General features: G+C 46.2%; 1 protein-coding gene across 2 annotated transcripts in view; it reads right to left on the bottom strand.

The window, feature by feature from the left end:
- Nucleotides 1-20,451, bottom strand: part of LOC115206529 (ephrin type-A receptor 4) — a 71,941-nt gene that overhangs the window by 18,973 nt on the left and 32,517 nt on the right. For both annotated transcript variants that reach the window (XM_029773630.1, XM_029773629.1), the window contains exon 5: nucleotides 11,765-12,100. In XM_029773630.1, coding sequence (XP_029629490.1) covers nucleotides 11,765-12,100 — 336 coding nt within the window. The remainder of the gene's footprint in view (nucleotides 1-11,764; nucleotides 12,101-20,451) is intronic.

Below are 20,451 nucleotides of genomic sequence, written 5' to 3'. Positions count from 1 at the left end.
CCATGATGAGACAGTATTTCAACCAGCTGCTCTTTGTCTGTGTTACCGCTTTAACATGTGAAGGTAACACAGATAACAGCTCACACACACTCCCTCCCCACTCGCTCCAAAAATCAAACCTCTTTTTCAGAGACTGACAACACACTACTTGGGTCAGAGTCAGTCACAGACGACACTACAAAGACACGTCATCCATATGGATATCATTGTCTGTAAAAATTATCCACTTACTGATAGAAAAGGACTGACAAATGCAGAGGCGGAGGCTACAAAAACACCTGCACACACTCAAGGACAGAGAAATACAATTATAGACAGAGGATCACACAGACAAACAGACAGGTAGGCAGAGTACACACACACACACACACACACACACACACACACACACACACACACACACACACACACACACACACACACACACACACACACACACACACACACACAAAGAAACAGGTAGGGAGAGTATACACACACACACACACAGACAGTACACACACACACACACACACACACAGAGAAACAGGTAGGCAGAGTACACACACACACACAGACAAACAGACAGGTAGGCAGAGTACACACACACACACACACACACACACACACACACACACACACACACACACAGACAGACAGACAGACAGACAGACAGACAGACAGACAGACAGACAGACAGACAGACAGACAGACAGACAGACAGACAGACAGACAGACAGACAGGTAGGGAGAGTACACACACACACAGACAGGTAGGCAGAGTACACACACACACACACAGACACACAGACAGGTAGGGAGAGTACACACACACACACACATATACACACACACAGAGACAGGTAAGGAAAGAACACACACACACACACAGACAGGTAGGGAGAGTACACACACACACACACAGGTAGCGAGAGTACACACACACACACACACACACACACACACACACACACACACACACACACACACAAATAGTCAGGTAGGGAGAGTACACACACACATACACACACGCACAGACAGGTAAGGAAAGAACACACACACAGACAGGTAGGCAGAGTACACACACACAGACACAGACACACAGACAGGTAGGGAGAGTACACACACACACACACACATAGTCAGGTAGGGAGAGTACACATACACACAGATAGGTAGGGAGAGTACACACACACACAGGCAGGTAGGGAGAGTACACACACACACACACACACACACACAGACAGGTAGGGAGAGTACACACACACACACACACACACACAGACATTTACATTTACATTTAAGTCATTTAGCAGACGCTCTTATCCAGAGCGACTTACAAATTGGTGCATTCACCTATAATATCCAGTAGAACAACCACTTTACAATAGTGCATCTAAATCTTTTAAAGGGGGGGGGGGGTTAGAAGGATTACTTTATCCTATCCCAGTTATTCCTTAAAGAGGTGGGGTTTCAGGTGTCTCCGGAAGGTGGTGATTGACTCCGCTGTCCTGGCATCGTGAGGGAGCTTGTTCCACCATTGGGGTGCCAGAGAGGCGAACAGTTTTGACTGGGCTGAGCGGGAACTGTGCTTCCTCAGAGGTAGGGAGGCGAGCAGGCCAGAGGTGGATGAACGCAGTGCCCTTGTTTGGGTGTAGGGCCTGATCAGAGCCTGAAGGTACGGAGGTGCCGTTCCCCTCACAGCTCCATAGGCAAGCACCATGGTCTTGTAGCGGATGCGAGCTTCAACTGGAAGCCAGTGGAGAGAGCGGAGGAGCGGGGTGACGTGAGAGAACTTGGGAAGGTTGAACACCAGACGGGCTGCGGCGTTCTGGATGAGTTGTAGGGGTTTGATGGCACAGGCAGGGAGCCCAGCCAACAGCGAGTTGCAGTAATCCAGACGGGAGATGACAAGTGCCTGGATTAGGACCTGCGCCGCTTCCTGTGTGAGGCAGGGTCGTACTCTGCGAATGTTGTAGAGCATGAACCTACAGGATCGGGTCACCGCCTTGATGTTAGTGGAGAACGACAGGGTGTTGTCCAGGATCACGCCAAGGTTCTTAGCACTCTGGGAGGAGGACACAAGGGAGTTGTCAACCGTGATGGCGAGATCATGGAACGGGCAGTCCTTCCCCGGGAGGAAGAGCAGCTCCGTCTTGCCGAGGTTCAGCTTGAGGTGGTGATCCGTCATCCACACTGATATGTCTGCCATACATGCAGAGATGCGATTCGCCACCTGGTTGTCAGAAGGGGGAAAGGAGAAGATTAATTGTGTGTCGTCTGCATAGCAATGATAGGAGAGACCGTGTGAGGATATGACAGAGCCAAGTGACTTGGTGTATAGCGAGAATAGGAGAGGGCCTAGAACAGAGCCCTGGGGGACACCAGTGGTGAGAGCACGTGGTGCGAAGACAGATTCTCGCCACGCCACCTGGTAGGAGCGACCTGTCAGGTAGGACGCAATCCAAGCGTGGGCCGCGCCGGAGATGCCCAGCTCGGAGAGGGTGGAGAGGAGGATCTGATGGTTCACAGTATCAAAGGCAGCAGATAGGTCTAGAAGGATGAGAGCAGAGGAGAGAGAGTTAGCTTTAGCAGTGCGGAGAGCCTCCGTGACACAGAGAAGAGCAGTCTCAGTTGAATGCCCAGTCTTGAAACCTGACTGATTAGGATCAAGAAGGTCGTTCTGAGAGAGATAGCAGGAGAGCTGGCCAAGGACGGCACGTTCAAGAGTTTTGGAGAGAAAAGAAAGAAGGGATACTGGTCTGTAGTTGTTGACATCGGAGGGATCGAGTGTAGGTTTTTTCAGAAGGGGTGCAACTCTCGCTCTCTTGAAGACGGAAGGGACGTAGCCAGCGGTCAAGGATGAGTTGATGAGCGAGGTGAGGAAGGGGAGAAGGTCTCCGGAAATGGTCTGGAGAAGAGAGGAGGGGATAGGGTCAAGTGGGCAGGTTGTTGGGCGGCCGGCCGTCACAAGACGCGAGATTTCATCTGGAGAGAGAGGGGAGAAAGAGGTCAAAGCACAGGGTAGGGCAGTGTGAGCAGGACCAGCGGTGTCGCTTGACTTAGCAAACGAGGATCGGATGTCGTCAACCTTCTTTTCAAAATGGTTGACGAAGTCATCCGCAGTGAGGGAGGAGGGGGGGAGGGGGAGGATGATTCAGGAGGGAGGAGAAGGTAGCAAAAAGCTTCCTAGGGTTAGAGGCAGATGCTTGGAATTTAGAGTGGTAGAAAGTGGCTTTAGCAGCAGATACAGAAGAGGAAAATGTAGAGAGGAGGGAGTGAAAGGATGCGAGGTCCGCAGGGAGGCAAGTTTTCCTCCATTTCCGCTCGGCTGCCCGGAGCCCTGTTCTGTGAGCTCGCAGTGAGTTGTCGAGCCACGGAGCAGGAGGGGAGGACCGAGCCGGCCTGGAGGATAGGGGACAGAGAAAATCAAAGGATGCAGAGAGGGAGGAGAGGAGGGTTGAGGAGGCAAAATCAGGAGATAGGTTGGAGAAGGTTTGAGCAGAGGGAAGAGATGATAGGATGGAAGAGGAGAGAGTAGCAGGAGAGAGAGAGCGAAGGTTGGGACGGCGCAATACCATCCGAGTAGGGGCAGAGTGAGAAGTTTTTGATGAGAGCGAGAGGGAAAAGGATACAAGGTAGTGGTCGGAGACTTGGAGAGGAGTTGCAATGAGATTAGTGGAAGAACAGTATCTAGTAAAGATGAGGTCAAGCGTATTGCCTGCCTTGTGAGTAGGGGGGGAAGGTGAGAGGGTGAGGTCAAAAGAGGAGAGGAGTGGAAAGAAGGAGGCAGAGAGGAATGAGTCGAAGGTAGACGTGGGGAGGTTAAAGTCACCCAGAACTGTGAGAGGTGAGCCATCCTCAGGGAAGGAACTTATCAAGGCGTCAAGCTCATTGATGAACTCTCCAAGGGAACCTGGAAGGCGATAAATGATGAGGATGTTAAGCTTGAAAGGGCTGGTAACTGTGACAGCATGGAATTCAAATGAGGAGATAGACAGATGGGTCAGGGGAGAAAGAGAGAATGTCCACTTGGGAGAGATGAGGATTCCAGTGCCACCACCCCGCTGGCTCGATGCTCTAGGGGTATGCGAGAACACGTGGGCAGACGAGGAGAGAGCAGTAGGAGTAGCAGTGTTATCTGTGGTGATCCATGTTTCCGTCAGCGCCAGGAAGTCTAGGGACTGGAGGGTAGCATAGGCTGAGATGAACTCAGCCTTGTTGGCCGCAGACCGGCAGTTCCAGAGGCTGCCGGAGACCTGGAACTCCACGTGGGTCGTGCGCGCTGGGACCACCAGGTTAGAGTGGCAGCGGCCACGCGGTGTGAAGCGTTTGTATGGCCTGTGCAGAGGGGAGAGAACAGGGATAGACAGACACATAGTTGACAAGCTACAGAAGAGGCTACGCTAATGCAAAGGAGATTGGAATGACAAGTGGACTACACGTCTCGAATGTTCAGAAAGTTAAGCTTACGTTGCAAAAAATCTTATTGACTAAAATGACGAAAATGATACAGTACTGCTGGCTGGTGGAGTAGGCTAGCTAGCAGTGGCTGCGTTGTTGACTTTGTTTGACCGTGTAGCTGGCTAGGTGTAGCTGGCTAGGTGACCTCGATAGTTTCAGTACTACACCTTGTCATGATACAAAAGCAACTTTGTAGCTAGCTAACATAACACTAATCAAGACGTTCCTTTGTAATGTATTTAGTTTCTACAGTGTTACTAGTTGGCTGGGTTTGGAAAAAATGGCGTCGCGGGGGACGGCAATAGCTGGCTAGCTAACCTCGGTAATTACTAAACTACACAATTATCAAGTTATGACAAAGACAACTATGTAGCTAGCTAGCCAACACTGCACTAGTCAGATCGTTCCATTGTATAGTATTGGTATCTACAGCGCTGCTAGTCGGTAACGGTTGGCTAGCTGTTTGCTACACAGGTAGGGAGAGTACACACACACACAGATAGGTAGGGAGAGTACACACACACAGACAGGTAGGGAGAGTACACACACACACACACAGACAGGTAGGGAAAGGACACACACACACACACACACACACACACACACACACACACACACACACACAGACAGACAGGTAGGGAGAGTACACACACACACAGTCAGGTAGGGAGAGTACACACACACACACAGACAGGTAGGGAGAGTACACACACACACACACAGACAGGTAGGGAGAGTGCACACACACACACACACACACAGTCAGGTAGGGAGAGTACACACACACACACACACAGTCAGGTAGGGAGAGTACACACACACACACACAGACAGGTAGGGAGAATACACACACACACACAGTCAGGTAGGGAGAGTACACACACACACACACCCACACAGGTAGGGAGAGTACACACACACACACAGTCAGGTAGAGCTGGATGGTGGAGGTCAAAGACATCTTCAGACAGGGCAGGGCTCTACGCTGACCTTTTTTACAAGGAGCACATGTGCGGGTAAGTTGAAAAATGTAGGGGCACACAAAGACATTTAGGAGCACAAGGAACAAATGTGAGATATTAAAGCTAGAATCCTTCATTTTTCTAGGCGCACTGGTGCTCCTAAATAACATTTCCAGGTCACACAGAAAAATGTTTATGCAAGTAACATGTTGGCATTGTAGAACCTTGCAGGGAGAAACACACACCCTTCCAGACCCTTCCTGCCTATCGCCTCCTCAATGGCCTCCAATTACATCCCTGGTAAAGCTTCCATACCCAATAACCCTTCCCCCATATACACTACACACATTACACACACAGACCCAGTCACACACTGACCCAGTCACACACAGACCCAGTCACACACGGACCCAGTCACACACAGACCCAGTCACACGCGGACCCAGTCACACACAGACCCAGTCACACGCGGACCCAGTCACACAGACTATTCTGAATCTCCACCATAGGCTAACTTATATTATCCTCAAATCACTAAGCTAAAACACAAACACAAAAACGTTGTTGCTGATGTTTCGGTAGCCTACAGTCTGCCATTTCCAGTAAAGTTACCTAGAGTAGATCTACTATAGAGGCTAAGTGGATCTCTGACCCGGACTCTGGCTACTGTAACCTTGCTATCCTACACATTCTACCTGCTGCTGCCTTTTAAACAATTACACTGCTGTGATTAATGAGGCAACCCCCATCCTCGATTATGATTGAATTATCTGTGACGTTATATACATTCTATTGCCCCTGACCAGTCCAGGGGTTACTGTCCCGGGAGGCTAGTGTTCACGCTAACGCTAACACAACCAGGCTTTTAGAGAGGGATTGAGTTCTACCAGGCCTGGAATCCAAGCACCACCGATGGGTTTGGTTTCAGTGGTGTGGGCGATGGGGATTAGAGGGGGGTGATGGGTCTGGAACGTGGAAGGGGGGGGTGTACAGACAGCTCTCAGAGTGAGAGGCGGTAAATAGATTTCCCTGGGTTGTGTCATCCTGCCGGTCAGGCTAAAGTGTTGCGTCTCTGTTAAACAATTAGAACTGTGCCCATTTGCAACCCTCAGATCAATCTTACTGGAGAGCGCCTGGCAGCCAGACCCAATTTGAAGGGCCCCCCGGGGGTGGCCAGGGACACTCCCAACCAGCAAGAAACCCAAAGGGTCACCCTGCCCATTCCCCTTAGGTAATCCACACATCCATCTGTTCTCCAAAGATGACAGATATGGAGATTTAATCGTGTTCTGGACCTCTTGTTGCTTTTTCCCAAGGCTAATGTGAAGTTAAAGATGAGTGATTCTGTGAGTGGTTCCTTCTGAGGCTCCGTATAGAGGAGGTGGAGGTTACAATGGAAGGACACACCCTGTACTATCAATCAGGGACAAGTTTAAGAGGAGATAAAACACACACACACATTCATGCACGCGAGCACACACACACAAAAACACACACACATAAGACACATGTAAGCCTCACATACGTTGAGCCTCTATCACCCGCCAAACACGCGGCCAGGATCAAGCTAACACAGGAGAAGCAGGAGATTACAGATGTAACAGGAGGGCTAGATTGGAGAATAACAGTGTAAACTAGCTGCCTGACCAGCACCTCTGTAGACAGACATGAATGTGGGGCAGATCTGTAATGTCTTACCGCCTCCTGAAAGCGTGGGCTAAAACGCTCCTGGAATACTAAGTGGAACAGCAATGAATATTCAGATCTCATTTCTCAATAATGTGCTCCAAAAACTCTTTCACAGCTCGCCCGCCACAACACTCACACTCGCATGCATGCACGTGGGCGGGCACACACACACACACACACACACAAACTCATTATACCAACAGACAGATGTAAACACACATACTAACATTATCTCTCACAGACAGTGGAGAAACTCAATGTCACACAGCAGCCCATGCATATATTAGCTAGCAGAGACACATTAGTTGGGAACGAGCAACACAGAGAAACTGAGATTGGTTGAATGTTTGCTCCCTGGATGGATGGAAATGTCTTTGTGGGTAAGTTTGTTGAGCTGTCTGTTTGTCTGAGTCTGTGTGTCACAGTGAGAAAGAGTTGGACCCTGTGAGTAAGTTACTCTCTTGAGTGAGTTAGTTTGTCTTACAGAGAGAGAGAGAAAGAGTGAATGAGTTTGTCTTTGTGAACATGTTCCTTCTGAGGTATTCAGGTAACTGGACCAGCTGTGGTCAGACTGTGTTGTTGGGAGAATATGTGGTGGATTATGGTTTGACATTAAAGAAACAAAGGCTGTAGAGAACATGTGGTCGCTATATTGGAGTCTGGTTACCAGATTGGAATCACTTGATTTGCTGCCGCAGAGGAAAAAACTGTGGGGAGACTCTTTTCAGGGCGTCAAGAAAACATTTCCCCATACGAGATACCCAATAAAAAGTTTTCTTCCACCCACGTCCCTGTCTTCACATGCATGTGCGATTCAGTATAGGGATGGAAACACACACACACACACACACACACACACACACACACACACACACACACACACACACACACACACACACACACACACACACACACACACACACACGTCCCTGTCTTCACATGCATGTGCGATTCAGTATAGGGATGGAAACACACACACACACACACACACACACACACACACACACACACACACACACACACACACACACACACACACACACACGTCCCTGTCTTCACATGCATGTGCGATTCAGTATAGGGATGGAAACACACACACACACACACACACACACACACACACAATAACAAACACTTGAATGGCATGCACTAACTCACTACCTACACATTACACACATCAAGGATCACATTGAGACATACACACACAAATACACACACACACTGCATAACACACACAAACACACACACAAGATGTAGACGAAAGATTCTGGATCTCATAAACATTCAAAACATTCATTTACAGCCTGGGGTCGGCACAAAGCTGGACATCCTCCCAAAACCCTGACCGCCACCCCTCAACCCCACACACACCCCTTTCGTCATCCAGAGGGGTGAACTGGTTACAGCCCGTCTGATTTACCAGGGGGATTGTTCATGGTGAAAGTAGGAATCTCTCCTTCCCTCTGCACTCTTCCCTACAGAAACCACAGCCTTAATCAAGGGCAATGGCCCAAGTGGCTTTTCACAGACACTATCATAACAAATCTATCATAATATCATCACACATCTATCATAATACATCTATCATAATACATCTATCATAATACATCTATCATAACACATCTATCATAATACATCTATCATAATACATCTATCATAATATCATCACACATCTATCATAATACATCTATCATAACACATCTATCATAATACATCTATCATAATATCGAAACACATCTATCATAATACATCTATCATAACACATCTATCATAATACATCTATCATAATACATCTATCATAATATCATCACACATCTATCATAATACATCTATCATAATATCGAAACACATCTATCATAATACATCTATCATAACACATCTATCATAACACATCTATCATAATACATCTATCATAACACATCTATCATAATACATCTATCATAACACATCTATCATAACAGATCTATCATAACACATCTATCATAATATCGTAATACATCTTTCATAATACATCTATCATAATACATCTATCATAGCACATCTATCATAATACATCTATCATAACACATCTATCATAATACATATATCATCATAATATCATAACACATCTATCATAATATCATGACACATATATCATAACACATCTATCATAATATCATAACACATCTATCATAACACATCTATCATAATGCATCCATCATAATATCATAACACATCTATCATAACACATCTATCATAACATAACATCCATTGTGTCTGGATGGGGGTGATATAAAGAGAAGGACAGCCACAGATGACTGTCTGGATGGGGGTGAAATAGAGAGGGTCAGCCACAGATCACTGTCTGGATGGGGGTGAAATAGAGAGATGGTCAGCCACAGATGACTGTCTGGATGGGGGTGATATTGAGAGATGGTCAGCCACAGATGACTGTCTGGATGGGGGTGATATTGAGAGATGGTCAGCCACAGATGGCTGTCTGGATGGGGGTGATATAGAGAGAGGGTCAGCCACAGATGACTATCTGGATGGGGGTGATATAGAGAGATGGTCAGCCACAGATGGCTGTCTGGATGGGGGTGATATAAAGAGAGGGACAGCCACAGATGACTGTCTGGATGGGGGTGAAATAGAGAAAGGGTCAGCCACAGATGACTGTCTGGATGGGGGTGAAATAGAGAGAGGGTCAGCCACAGATGGCTGTCTGGATGGGGGTGAAATAGAGAGAGGGTCAGCCACAGATGGCTGTCTGGATGGGGGTGATATAGAGAGAGGGTGAGCCACAGATGACTATCTGGATGGGGGTGATATAGAGAGATGGTCAGCCACAGATGGCTGTCTGGATGGGGGTGATATAAAGAGAAGGACAGCCACAGATGACTGTCTGGATGGGGGTGAAATAGAGAGAGGGTCAGCCACAGATGGCTGTCTGGATGGGGGTGAAATAGAGAGAGGGTCAGCCACAGATGGCTGTCTGGATGGGGGTGAAATAGAGAGAGGGTCAGCCACAGATGGCTGTCTGGATGGGGGTGAAATAGAGAGAGGGACAGCCACAGATGACTGTCTGGATTACAGGGGATGAAACTAGATTTCTGAAAACTGCTACTGTATTAGGGGAGAAATCCAATCACGCTGGTGCTATTCTCTTCAATCCACACACACACACTTTCTCACACACACTTTTTCAGACAGGCATTCTTTAACTAAAATACACACACACTCACACACACATGCAAAGGCATTCTCTAACTAAAACACACACACTCACAGACACATGCACACATTCTACACAACACACAAAAGAACCTGCACACGCAGACATTTTTGCCTCACACGCACGCACAAGCATGACTACGCATGCACACACACTCACAATCTCTTCAGCTGTGGAGGGCCAACTTAATTTAAGTATTAGAGAATGGAGAACAGTTGTGAGACATGCTTTATTGACGAGCCAAAGGCAACATCATTAATATATCTCACTATTTCCAGTAAGATGATCACCCCAGAGCTACACACAGGGATATTAATCTGTATGTGTGTGTATGTGCTGTATGTGTGTGTGAATGAGAGAGAAAGAGAGAGAGAGAGTGAGAGAGAGTGAGTAAGAGAGAGAAAGAGAGAAAGAGAGAAAGAGAGAGAGAGAGAGAGAGAGAGAGAGAGTGAGAGAGAGTGAGTAAGAGAGAGCGAAAGAGAGAGAGAAAGAGAGAGAGAGAGACAGAGAGAAAGAGAGAGAGGAGAGAGAGAGAGAGAGAGACAGAGAGAAAGAGAGAAAGAGAGAGACAGAGAAAGAGAGAAAGAGAGAGAGAGAGAGAGAGAAAGAGAGAGAGACAGAGAGAGAGAGAGACAGAGAGAGAGAGAGAGAGAGAAAGAGAGAGAGAGAGAGAGAGACAGAGAGAGAGAGAGACAGAGAGAGAGAGACAGAGAGAGAGACAGAGAGAGAGAATCAGCTTAGCTAACACAACTCTGACATAGGTTTGGCTTGCAGGACAACTGGTTTCACAGCAGCTCTAGATCCATTCATCTCCCCTTTCTCCCCAGACCAGATTAATCAAGCCATCATGTCCTTAAATAGCCAGTCAGAATCCCCCAGTCACTGTCCTAACCAGAAAGAGATATTCTCTTTTCCCAGGGATGAAAATCAGTGATATAATCAACAACACAAAAAGGCACTTAACCCGCCACCCAAAACACAGCAGTAAAACCAGAGGTAAGAATCATCTATCATGGGGAAAGGGAAGGTCACAGCCATAAAACACATTTGCACAACAACTGGAGAAAAAATGGCCGAACGACAAAACAATAGGGGCCTTTCAGCGCACCACCAGGCAGAGAGACAGAGAGCTCTACTGTGGTTGTAGAGGGCCAGGCATGGTATTCATGATCCCACTCCAACGGAACAATACACACACACAGGCAAGGACACAGACACTCACACACAGCCCTACCCAACAGACCGTAACAACTTAATTAAGTCTAACCAAATCAATACAATTCATTAGAATGGAAATGTTGTCTGATTCCCCATTCCCTTGAAAAGAAAAAGGCACGGATATTCAAACATTCAAAGCGCATCTCAGCCTTTACCAAGACAACACAACCACCAACAACAGTCTCCAGCATCTCTCTCCCCACCCAGACACATCTCCCCCCAACCAACCCCAACTCACCAGCCTGGTTGGTAGTGACTGTCACTGACACGGCCTGCTCAGGTCCAGGGCTCTGCTGGGAGACCCCGTTAACAGCCCAGATCTCAAAGGTGTAGTTGGTGTGGGCCTGCAGGTCGTTGATAGACACCTTGGTGGCCCTGAGGCTCAGCTGCTGGGGGCTGAAGTGGACCCCGTTCCCACAGGGCTGACACCGGGTCCCCTCGGGCCCGCAGCGTTTACACACCACGTTGTAGCTGAGGTCCTGGCGTCCACCAGAGGAGAGGGGGGTGCTCCACTCCAAGTTGACCGACGTCTCATTGACATTGGAGATGAGGTGGAGCGGAGCTGTCGGGGGCCCTGGGACCGACAGGAGGGAGAGAAAGGTATAGGGTTAGAGAGGTGGTCTGGAGTACTCTCACTTTGCCAAACTCATGGGTATACTGTCAGACAAAGCAGCTGTGGGACACAACTAGGTTTGAAGTGACTGAGTTGACTTTGGTGTTGCATAATCATTAACACTAAATCATTTAAATGTTTTGTTTTGGGGAAATCAATAATAGTGTTTGTCTGTGGTGGATGTAGCTAAGTGATTAAATCCTTATTCTAGTTTGCAGTCACTGCTAACCGATTGGAATTGAGTGAACTAGCTATCTGAACAACTCCTGAAGTCTTCTTTTCTTTTCAAAAGGGAAGGTAGGAAGACCAACTTCAACTTGGTTTAGTCAAGATATCAAATCAACTAACTGTTGGATGTGTAGTAAGTTACCATGGCAGTCAGCCTAACCCTGCTGGTCCCAGATCTGTCCATGGGACTTTCTTATTTGACAGAGTTTGTTTTCAACCCTGTAATTAAGAAGCGACCTGATCTAGGGTCTGTGTTTTATAATGTTTCACTCTGTATTCACGTTACAGTATATAAGTTAACCGTAACCTCCCCTCTGAGTAATGAAGGTCACATGAGAGAGCAAAGGGATGGACACATCCGACTGACGAATCATTTCACAATGGAAATGAATTATCAGTGTTATTTTTGGAGGAGCGACATGGCAATAAATGACTACATAGAGAAACAGAGAGAGAGAGAGAGAGAGAAAGGAGGGGGGGACAGAAGGAGAAGACAAACACCGTCTGTTCATTCAGGAAGCAAAAAGTCAATGATTAGAATGGAGGACAGGGTCTGTACTGGAGAGGGGAGCGGGAAATAAAGAGAAAGGGGGGGGGTCATTTCAACTGAAAGGGACCTAAAGGCTCCTTATAGTCTATACAGATGGTTTGGGTGGAAATTAGCCTTTTGGATTGAGGGATAGAGAGAGGTGTAGAGAGAGGGATAGAGAGAGGGATAGAGAGAGGGGTAGAGAGAGGGGTAGAGAGAGGGATAGAGCAAGGGGTAGAGAGAGGGGTAGAGAGAGGGGTAGAGAGAGGGATAGAGAGAGGGATATTGAGAGGGGTAGAGAGGGATAGAGAGAGGGATAGAGAGAGGGATGGCGAGAGGGATATTGAGAGGGGTAGAGAGAGGGGTAGAGAGAGGGATAGAGAGAGGGGTAGAGAGAGGGGTAGAGAGAGGGGTAGAGAGAGGGATAGAGAGAGGGATATTGAGAGGGGTAGAGAGAGCTAGAGAGAGGGGTAGAGAGGGATAGAGAGAGGGATAGAGAGAGGGATAGAGAGAGGGGTAGAGAGAGGGATAGAGAGAGGGATAGAGAGAGGGGTAGAGAGAGGGATAGAGAGAGGGGTAGAGAGAGGGGTAGAGAGAGGGATAGAGAGAGGGATAGAGAGAGGGGTAGAGAGAGGGATAGAGAGAGGGATAGAGAAAGGGATAGAAAGAGGGATAGAGAGAGGGATAGAGAGAGGAGTAGAGAGAGGGGTAGAGAGAGCGGTAGAGAGAGGGATAGAGAGAGGGATATTGAGAGGGGTAGAGAGAGATAGAGAGAGGGGTAGAGAGAGGGGTAGAGTGAGGGATAGAGAGAGGGGTACAGAAAGGGAAAGAGAGAGGGGTAGAGAGAGGGATAGAGAGAGGGATAGAGAGAGGGGTAGAAAGAGGGGTAGAGAGAGGGATAGAAAGAGGGGTAGAGAGAGGGATATGGAGAGGGATAGAGAGAGGGGTAGAGAAAGGGAAAGAGAGAGGGGTAGAGAAAGGGAAAGAGAGAGGGGTAGAGAGAGGGGTAGAGAGAGGGATAGAGAGAGGGGTAGAGAGAGTGGTAGAGAGAGGGATAGAGAGAGGGATAGAGAGAGGGGTAGAGAGAGGGATAGAGAGAGGTATAGAGAGGGATAGAGAGAGGGGTAGAGAGAGGGATAAAGAGAGGGGTAGAGAGAGGAATAGAGAGAGGGGTAGCGAGAGGGATAGAGGGAGGGATAGAGAGAGGGGTAGAGAGAGGGATAGAGAGAGGGGTAGAGAGAGGGATAGAGAGAGGGATAGAGAGAGGGATAGGGAAAGGGATAGAGAGAGGGGTAGAGAGAGGTGTAGAGAGAGGGATAGAGAGAGGGGTAGAGAGAGGGATAGAGAGCGGGGTAGAGAGAGGGATAGGGAAAGGGATAGAGAGAGGGGTAGAGAGAGGGATAAAGAGTGGGGTAGAGAGAGGGATAGGGAAAGGGATAGAGAGAGGGGTAGAGAGAGGTGTAGAGAGAGGGATAGAGAGAGGGGTAGAGAGAGGAATAGAGAGAGGGACAGAAAGTAAAGAGGAGAACTGGTGTGGGTCCTCATGTATAGTTGGTGTGTGTGTGTGTGTGTGTGTGTGTGTGTGTGTGTGTGTGTGTGTGTGTGTGTACATGGTTAATATTAATATCACCCCTACCTTCACCACCTCCCCCTTCTGACAATCCATTATCAGTTCTCATTAAACATTATGATGAAGCCTCCCTCATCATCTCCTCCCTCACCCCTCCATCCAGTCAGTTATAGATGATGGTTTCTATATTAAGGTGGCGGTGGCTACAGAACCATCACTCTAATGGTCTTTTGTCATGTAAGGTTCAATGTAGCAGTCTTCCTGTTTCTGTGGTTTCCTGCTAGAACACTGAGCTATTAAACAGTTCTCTTTTCTGTCACAAAAGGAAGGGTTTTGTCCCTCAGCACAATGGGGTTTTGGGTCCATGTCTGAGCACTGGAGATAATGCATTCTGTGTGCGTGCGTGTGTGTGTGTGTGTGTGTGCGCGCGCGCGTGTGTGTGTGTGCGCGTGTGCGTGGGTGTGTGCGTGTGTGCGTGTGTGTGCGTGCGTGAGTGCGTGCGCGCGTGTGTGTGTTTGTGTGTGTGTGTGTGTGTCTTTGTCAGTAAGATGTGTTTGTGTCTGTCTGCTCTTTGTTGCCATGGTAAGTCGTGCTGCACTGTATAACTTTATTCCAGAAGCTCCCTGGTCTCCCACATTCCATGCACACTGCCTTTGGCCGTACCTGTTGCTCCCAGAACTGTCCAGACGGAGAGGAGCATAGGAGAGAGTGAGAGAGGGAGAACGGGACAGTGGGGGAGAGGGAGCCATCAGCTGGGACTGACATTGGGTAATTAAACAGTGGGAATGCAACCGCAGCACTTCCAAAACACTACTAACACTTTACCAAAACACTACCAAAACTTTACCAAACACTACCAAAACACTACCAAAACTTTACCAAAACTTTACCAAAACACTACCAACACTTTACCAAACACTACCAAAACTTTACCAAACACTACCAAAACTTTACCGAACCACTACCAACACTTTACCAAACACTACCAAAACTTTACCAAAACACTACTGACACATTACCAAACACTACCAAAACTTTACCAAAACACTACTGACACATTACCAAACACTACCAAAACTTTACCAAAACACTACCAACACTTTACCAAACACTACCAAAACTTTACCAAACACTACCAAAACTTTACCGAACCACTACCAACACTTTACCAAACACTACTAACACTTTACCAAACACTACCAAAACTTTACCAAAACACTACTAACACTTTACCAAACACTACCAAAACACTACCAAAACGTAACCAAAACACCACTAACACTTTACCAAACACTACCAAAACTTCACCAAAACACTACTAGCACTGTACCAAACACTACCAAAACACTACCAAACACTACCAAAACACTAGTAACACTTTACCAAACACTACCAAAACTTTACCAAAACACTACTAACACGTTACCAGACACTACCAAAACTTTACTAAAACACTACTAACACTTTACCAAACACTACCAAAACACTATTAACACTTTACCAAACACTACCAAAACACTACTAACACGTTACCAAACACTACCGAAACGTTACCAAAACACTACCAACGCTTTACCAAACACTACCAAAACTTTACCGAAACACTACTAACACTTTACCAAACACTACCAAAACTTCACCAAAACACTACTAACACTTTACCAAACACTACCAAAACACTAGTAACACTTTACCAAACACTACCAAAACTTTACCAAAACACTACTAACACGTTACCAAACATTACCAAAACTTTACCAAAACACTACTAACACTTTACCAAACACTACCAAAACTTCACCAGAACACTACCAAATCTTTACCAAAACACTACTAACACTTTACCAAACACTACCAAAACACTACTAACACTTTGCCAAACACTACCAAAACTTTACCAAAACACTACCAAAACTTTACAACAACACCACCCAGACTTTACCAAAACACTACCAACACTTTACATAAACACTACCAAAACTTTACCAAAACACTACCTAAACGTTACCACGTCGTTGCCTGAAACTTTTTCCACCATGTTAACTAAGCATTTGGACAAACAGAAGGAGGGATAAATCCTGATTAAAGTGTTCATCAACATTCTTTTGTTCTCCCTTTTCCCTCCATATTTCCTATTTTTCCTTTCTCTTCATTCCCTACTCACCCTACCCTCCGTATCCCACTCCCCCACTATCCCTCCATCCCACCTCCCTCCCTCACCCCAGTCCTCCACCCCTCTCCTTCTCCCTCTTTTTTTCTGTCTCAGTAATTGTTGGCTGAGTGCTGAGTTGGGCCATGAGGGAGCACAGGGAAAATTGGCCAGAGCATGGACCCTGTCATTACCATCCGAGAGGGATTTACTCAACCCTGTGTCGGGTTCCACCCCCCTTTCTCCCCCTCTCCCCCTTTCCACCGACTCTCTCCCCACTGCCAAACCACCACTAGGAAAACTGGGAATAACACACTGCCTGAGACCACCCCCATGTGTCCCTGCTCTGCTCAACTCTATATTACACACAGGCCTGGGTGTGTGTGTGTCAATACAGTCATTTAACCAACGTAATAACCAGGTGATTAACAGACTAACAAATCAAAAAGGGTTCAAGGATAGAGGGAGAAAAGGAGTGATAGAATGCCTATCCACGCAGCACACGTCTGTGGGATTACACAGCATTCAGTTCTAATCATCAACCGCCATCGGAGGACCCAGAGCGAAGAGAGGGGAAAACGTTTTCAATTACCCACAGAGTCACACACGCATAAGCACATATGCACAATACACACACCAATTACCAGGATGCCAGCGTTTTCCCTGTCTGACCTCCAGCAGGGCGAACTGGGAAATTAGTTTAAGACTTTTTTCAGTCTGTTTTTGTGACGCTGAGTGTGTTTTGTGCAAGACAGAGAGAGAGAGAGAAACAGAGAAAGAGAAAGAGTGAGAGAAACAGAGAGAGAGAAAGAAACAGAGAGAGTGAGAAACAGAGAGAAAAGCAGAAAGAGAAACAGAGAGAGAGAGAGAGAGAGAGAGAGAGAGAGAGAGAGAGAGAGAGAGAGGAAGAGGGAGCGTTAAAGAGGTGAGAGATGGGGGGATGAATGCTTGAGTGGCAGCTGTAATTATAAGGGTCTGACATGTGGTAGACACAGAGCACCACATAAAATTATAACACGGATAGACAGACAAAGGAACAGACAGGGGTCAAATGTCAGAGGTCACCCAACTCACAGACAGGTCACGGAGTAATCAAATGGCCACCCGGACTATTTGCATTGACACTGCTGCTACTCGCTGTTAATTATCTATGCATAGTCACTTTACCCCTACCTACATGTACAAATTACCTCAACTAACCTGTTCCCCGTGCACATTGACTCAGAACATTCTGTATATAAGCCTCGGAATTGTTATTTTATTGTGTTATTTTTATTTTATTTTTTACTTTAGTTTATTTAGTAAATATTTAATTAACTATATTTTCTTTAAACTGCATTGTTGGTTAAGGGCTTGTAAGTAAGCATTTCACAGTAAGGTCTACACTGTTGTATTTGGCGCATGTGACAAATCAAATTTGATTTCATGTACAAGGCCACATATTTGGTCTTTAACCCTGCCAGTAGGTTAAAGACCCTACTAGAAACTACTACTAAATCAGACCTGCCAGTAGGTTAAAGAACCTACTAGAAACTACTGCTAAATCAGACCCTGCCAGTAGGTTAAAGACCCTACTAGAAACTACTACTAAATCAGACCCTGCCAGTAGGTTAAAGACCCTACTAGAAACTACTACTAAATCAGACCCTGCCAGTAGGTTAAAGACCCTACTAGAAACTACTACTAAATCAGACCCTGCCAGTAGGTTAAAGAGTCTACTAGAAACTACTACTAAATCAGACCCTGCCAGTAGGTTAAAGAGCCTACTTGAAACTACTACTAAATCAGACCCTGCCAGTAGGTTAGAGACCCTACTAGAAACTACTACTAAATCAGACCCTGCCAGTAGGTTAAAGACCCTATTAGAAACTACTACTAAATCAGACCCTGCCAGTAGGTTAAAGACCCTACTAGAAATTACTATTAAATCAGACCCTGCCAGTAGGTTAAAGACCCTACTAGAAACTACTACTAAATCAGACCCTGCCAGTAGGTTAAAGACCCTACTAGACACTACTACTAAATCAGACCCTGCCAGTAGGTTAAAGACCCTACTAGAAACTACTACTAAATCAGACCCTGCCAGTAGGTTAAAGACCCTACTAGACCCTATTAAATCAGACCCTGCCAGTAGGTTAAAGACCCTACTAGAAACTACTACTAAATCAGACCTGCCAGTAGGTTAAAGACCCTACTAGAAACTACTACTAAATCAGACCCTGCCAGTAGGTTAAAGAGCCTACTTGAAACTACTACTAAATCAGACCCTGCCAGTAGGTTAAAGACCCTACTAGAAACTACTACTAAATCAGACCCTGCCAGTAGGTTAAAGACCCTACTAGAAACTACTACTAAATCAGACTCTGCCAGTAGGTTAAAGACCCTACTAGAAACTACTACTAAATCAGACCCTGCCAGTAGGTTAAAGACCCTACTGGAAACTACTACTAAATCAGACCCTGCCAGTAGGTTAAAGACCCTACTAGAAACTACTACTAAATCAGACCCTGCCAGTAGGTTAAAGACCCTACTAGAAACTACTACTAAATCAGACCCTGCCAGTAGGTTAAAGACCCTACTAGAAACTACTACTAAATCAGACCCTGCCAGTAGGTTAAAGAACCTACTAGAAACTACTACTAAATCAGACCCTGCCAGTAAGTTAAAGACCCTACTAGAAACTACTACTAAATCAGACCTGCCAGTAGGTTAAAGACCCTACTAGAAAATACTACTAAATCAGACCCTGCCAGTAGGTTAAAGAACCTACTAGAAACTACTACTAAATCAGAGCCTGCCAGTAGGATAAAGACCCTACTAGAAACTACTACTAAATCAGACCCTGCCAGTAGGTTAAAGACCCTACTAGAAACTACTACTAAATCAGACCCTGCCAGTAGGTTAAAGACCCTACTAGAAACTACTACTAAATCAGACCCTGCCAGTAGGTTAAAGACCCTACTAGAAACTACTACTAAATCAGACCCTGCCAGTAGGTTAAAAACCCTACTAGAAACTACTACTAAATCAGACCCTGCCAGTAGGTTAAAGACCCTACTAGAAACTACTACTAAATCAGACCCTGCCAGTAGGTTAAAGACCCTACTAGAAACTACTACTAAATCAGACCCTGCCAGTAGGTTAAAGACCCTACTAGAAACTACTACTAAATCAGACCCTGCCAGTAGGTTAAAGAGCCTACTAGAAACTACTACTAAATCAGACCCTGCCAGTAGGTTAAAAACCCTACTAGAAACTACTACTAAATCAGACCCTGCCAGTAGGTTAAAGAGCCTACTAGAAACTACTACTAAATCAGACCCTGCCAGTGGGTTAAAAGACCCTACTAGAAACTACTACTAAATCAGAGCCTGCCAGTAGGTTAAAGACCCTACTAGAAACTACTACTAAATCAGACCCTGCCAGTAGGTTAAAGACCCTACTAGAAACTACTACTAAATCAGACCCTGCAAGTAAGTTAAAGACCCTACTAGAAACTACTACTAAATCAGACCCTGCCAGTAGGTTAAAAACCCTACTAGACCCTATTAAATCAGACTCTGCCAGTAGGTTAAAGACCCTACTAGAAACTACTACTAAATCAGACCCTGCCAGTAGGTTAAAGACCCTACTAGAAACTACTACTAAATCAGACCCTGCCAGTATGTTAAATACCCTACTAGACCCTATTAAATCAGACCCTGCCAGTAGGTTAAAGACCCTACTAGAAACTACTACTAAATCAGACCCTGCCAGTAGGTTAAAGACCCTACTAGAAACTACTACTAAATCAGACACTGCCAGTAGGTTAAAGACCCTACTAGACCCTATTAAAT

The sequence above is a fragment of the Salmo trutta genome, chromosome 13 (assembly GCF_901001165.1).
Source record: "Salmo trutta chromosome 13, fSalTru1.1, whole genome shotgun sequence".
Lineage (NCBI taxonomy): Eukaryota > Metazoa > Chordata > Actinopteri > Salmoniformes > Salmonidae > Salmo > Salmo trutta.
The sequence above is the reverse complement of the archived record's forward strand: the minus strand, read 5'-3'. Positions and strand labels throughout refer to the sequence as shown.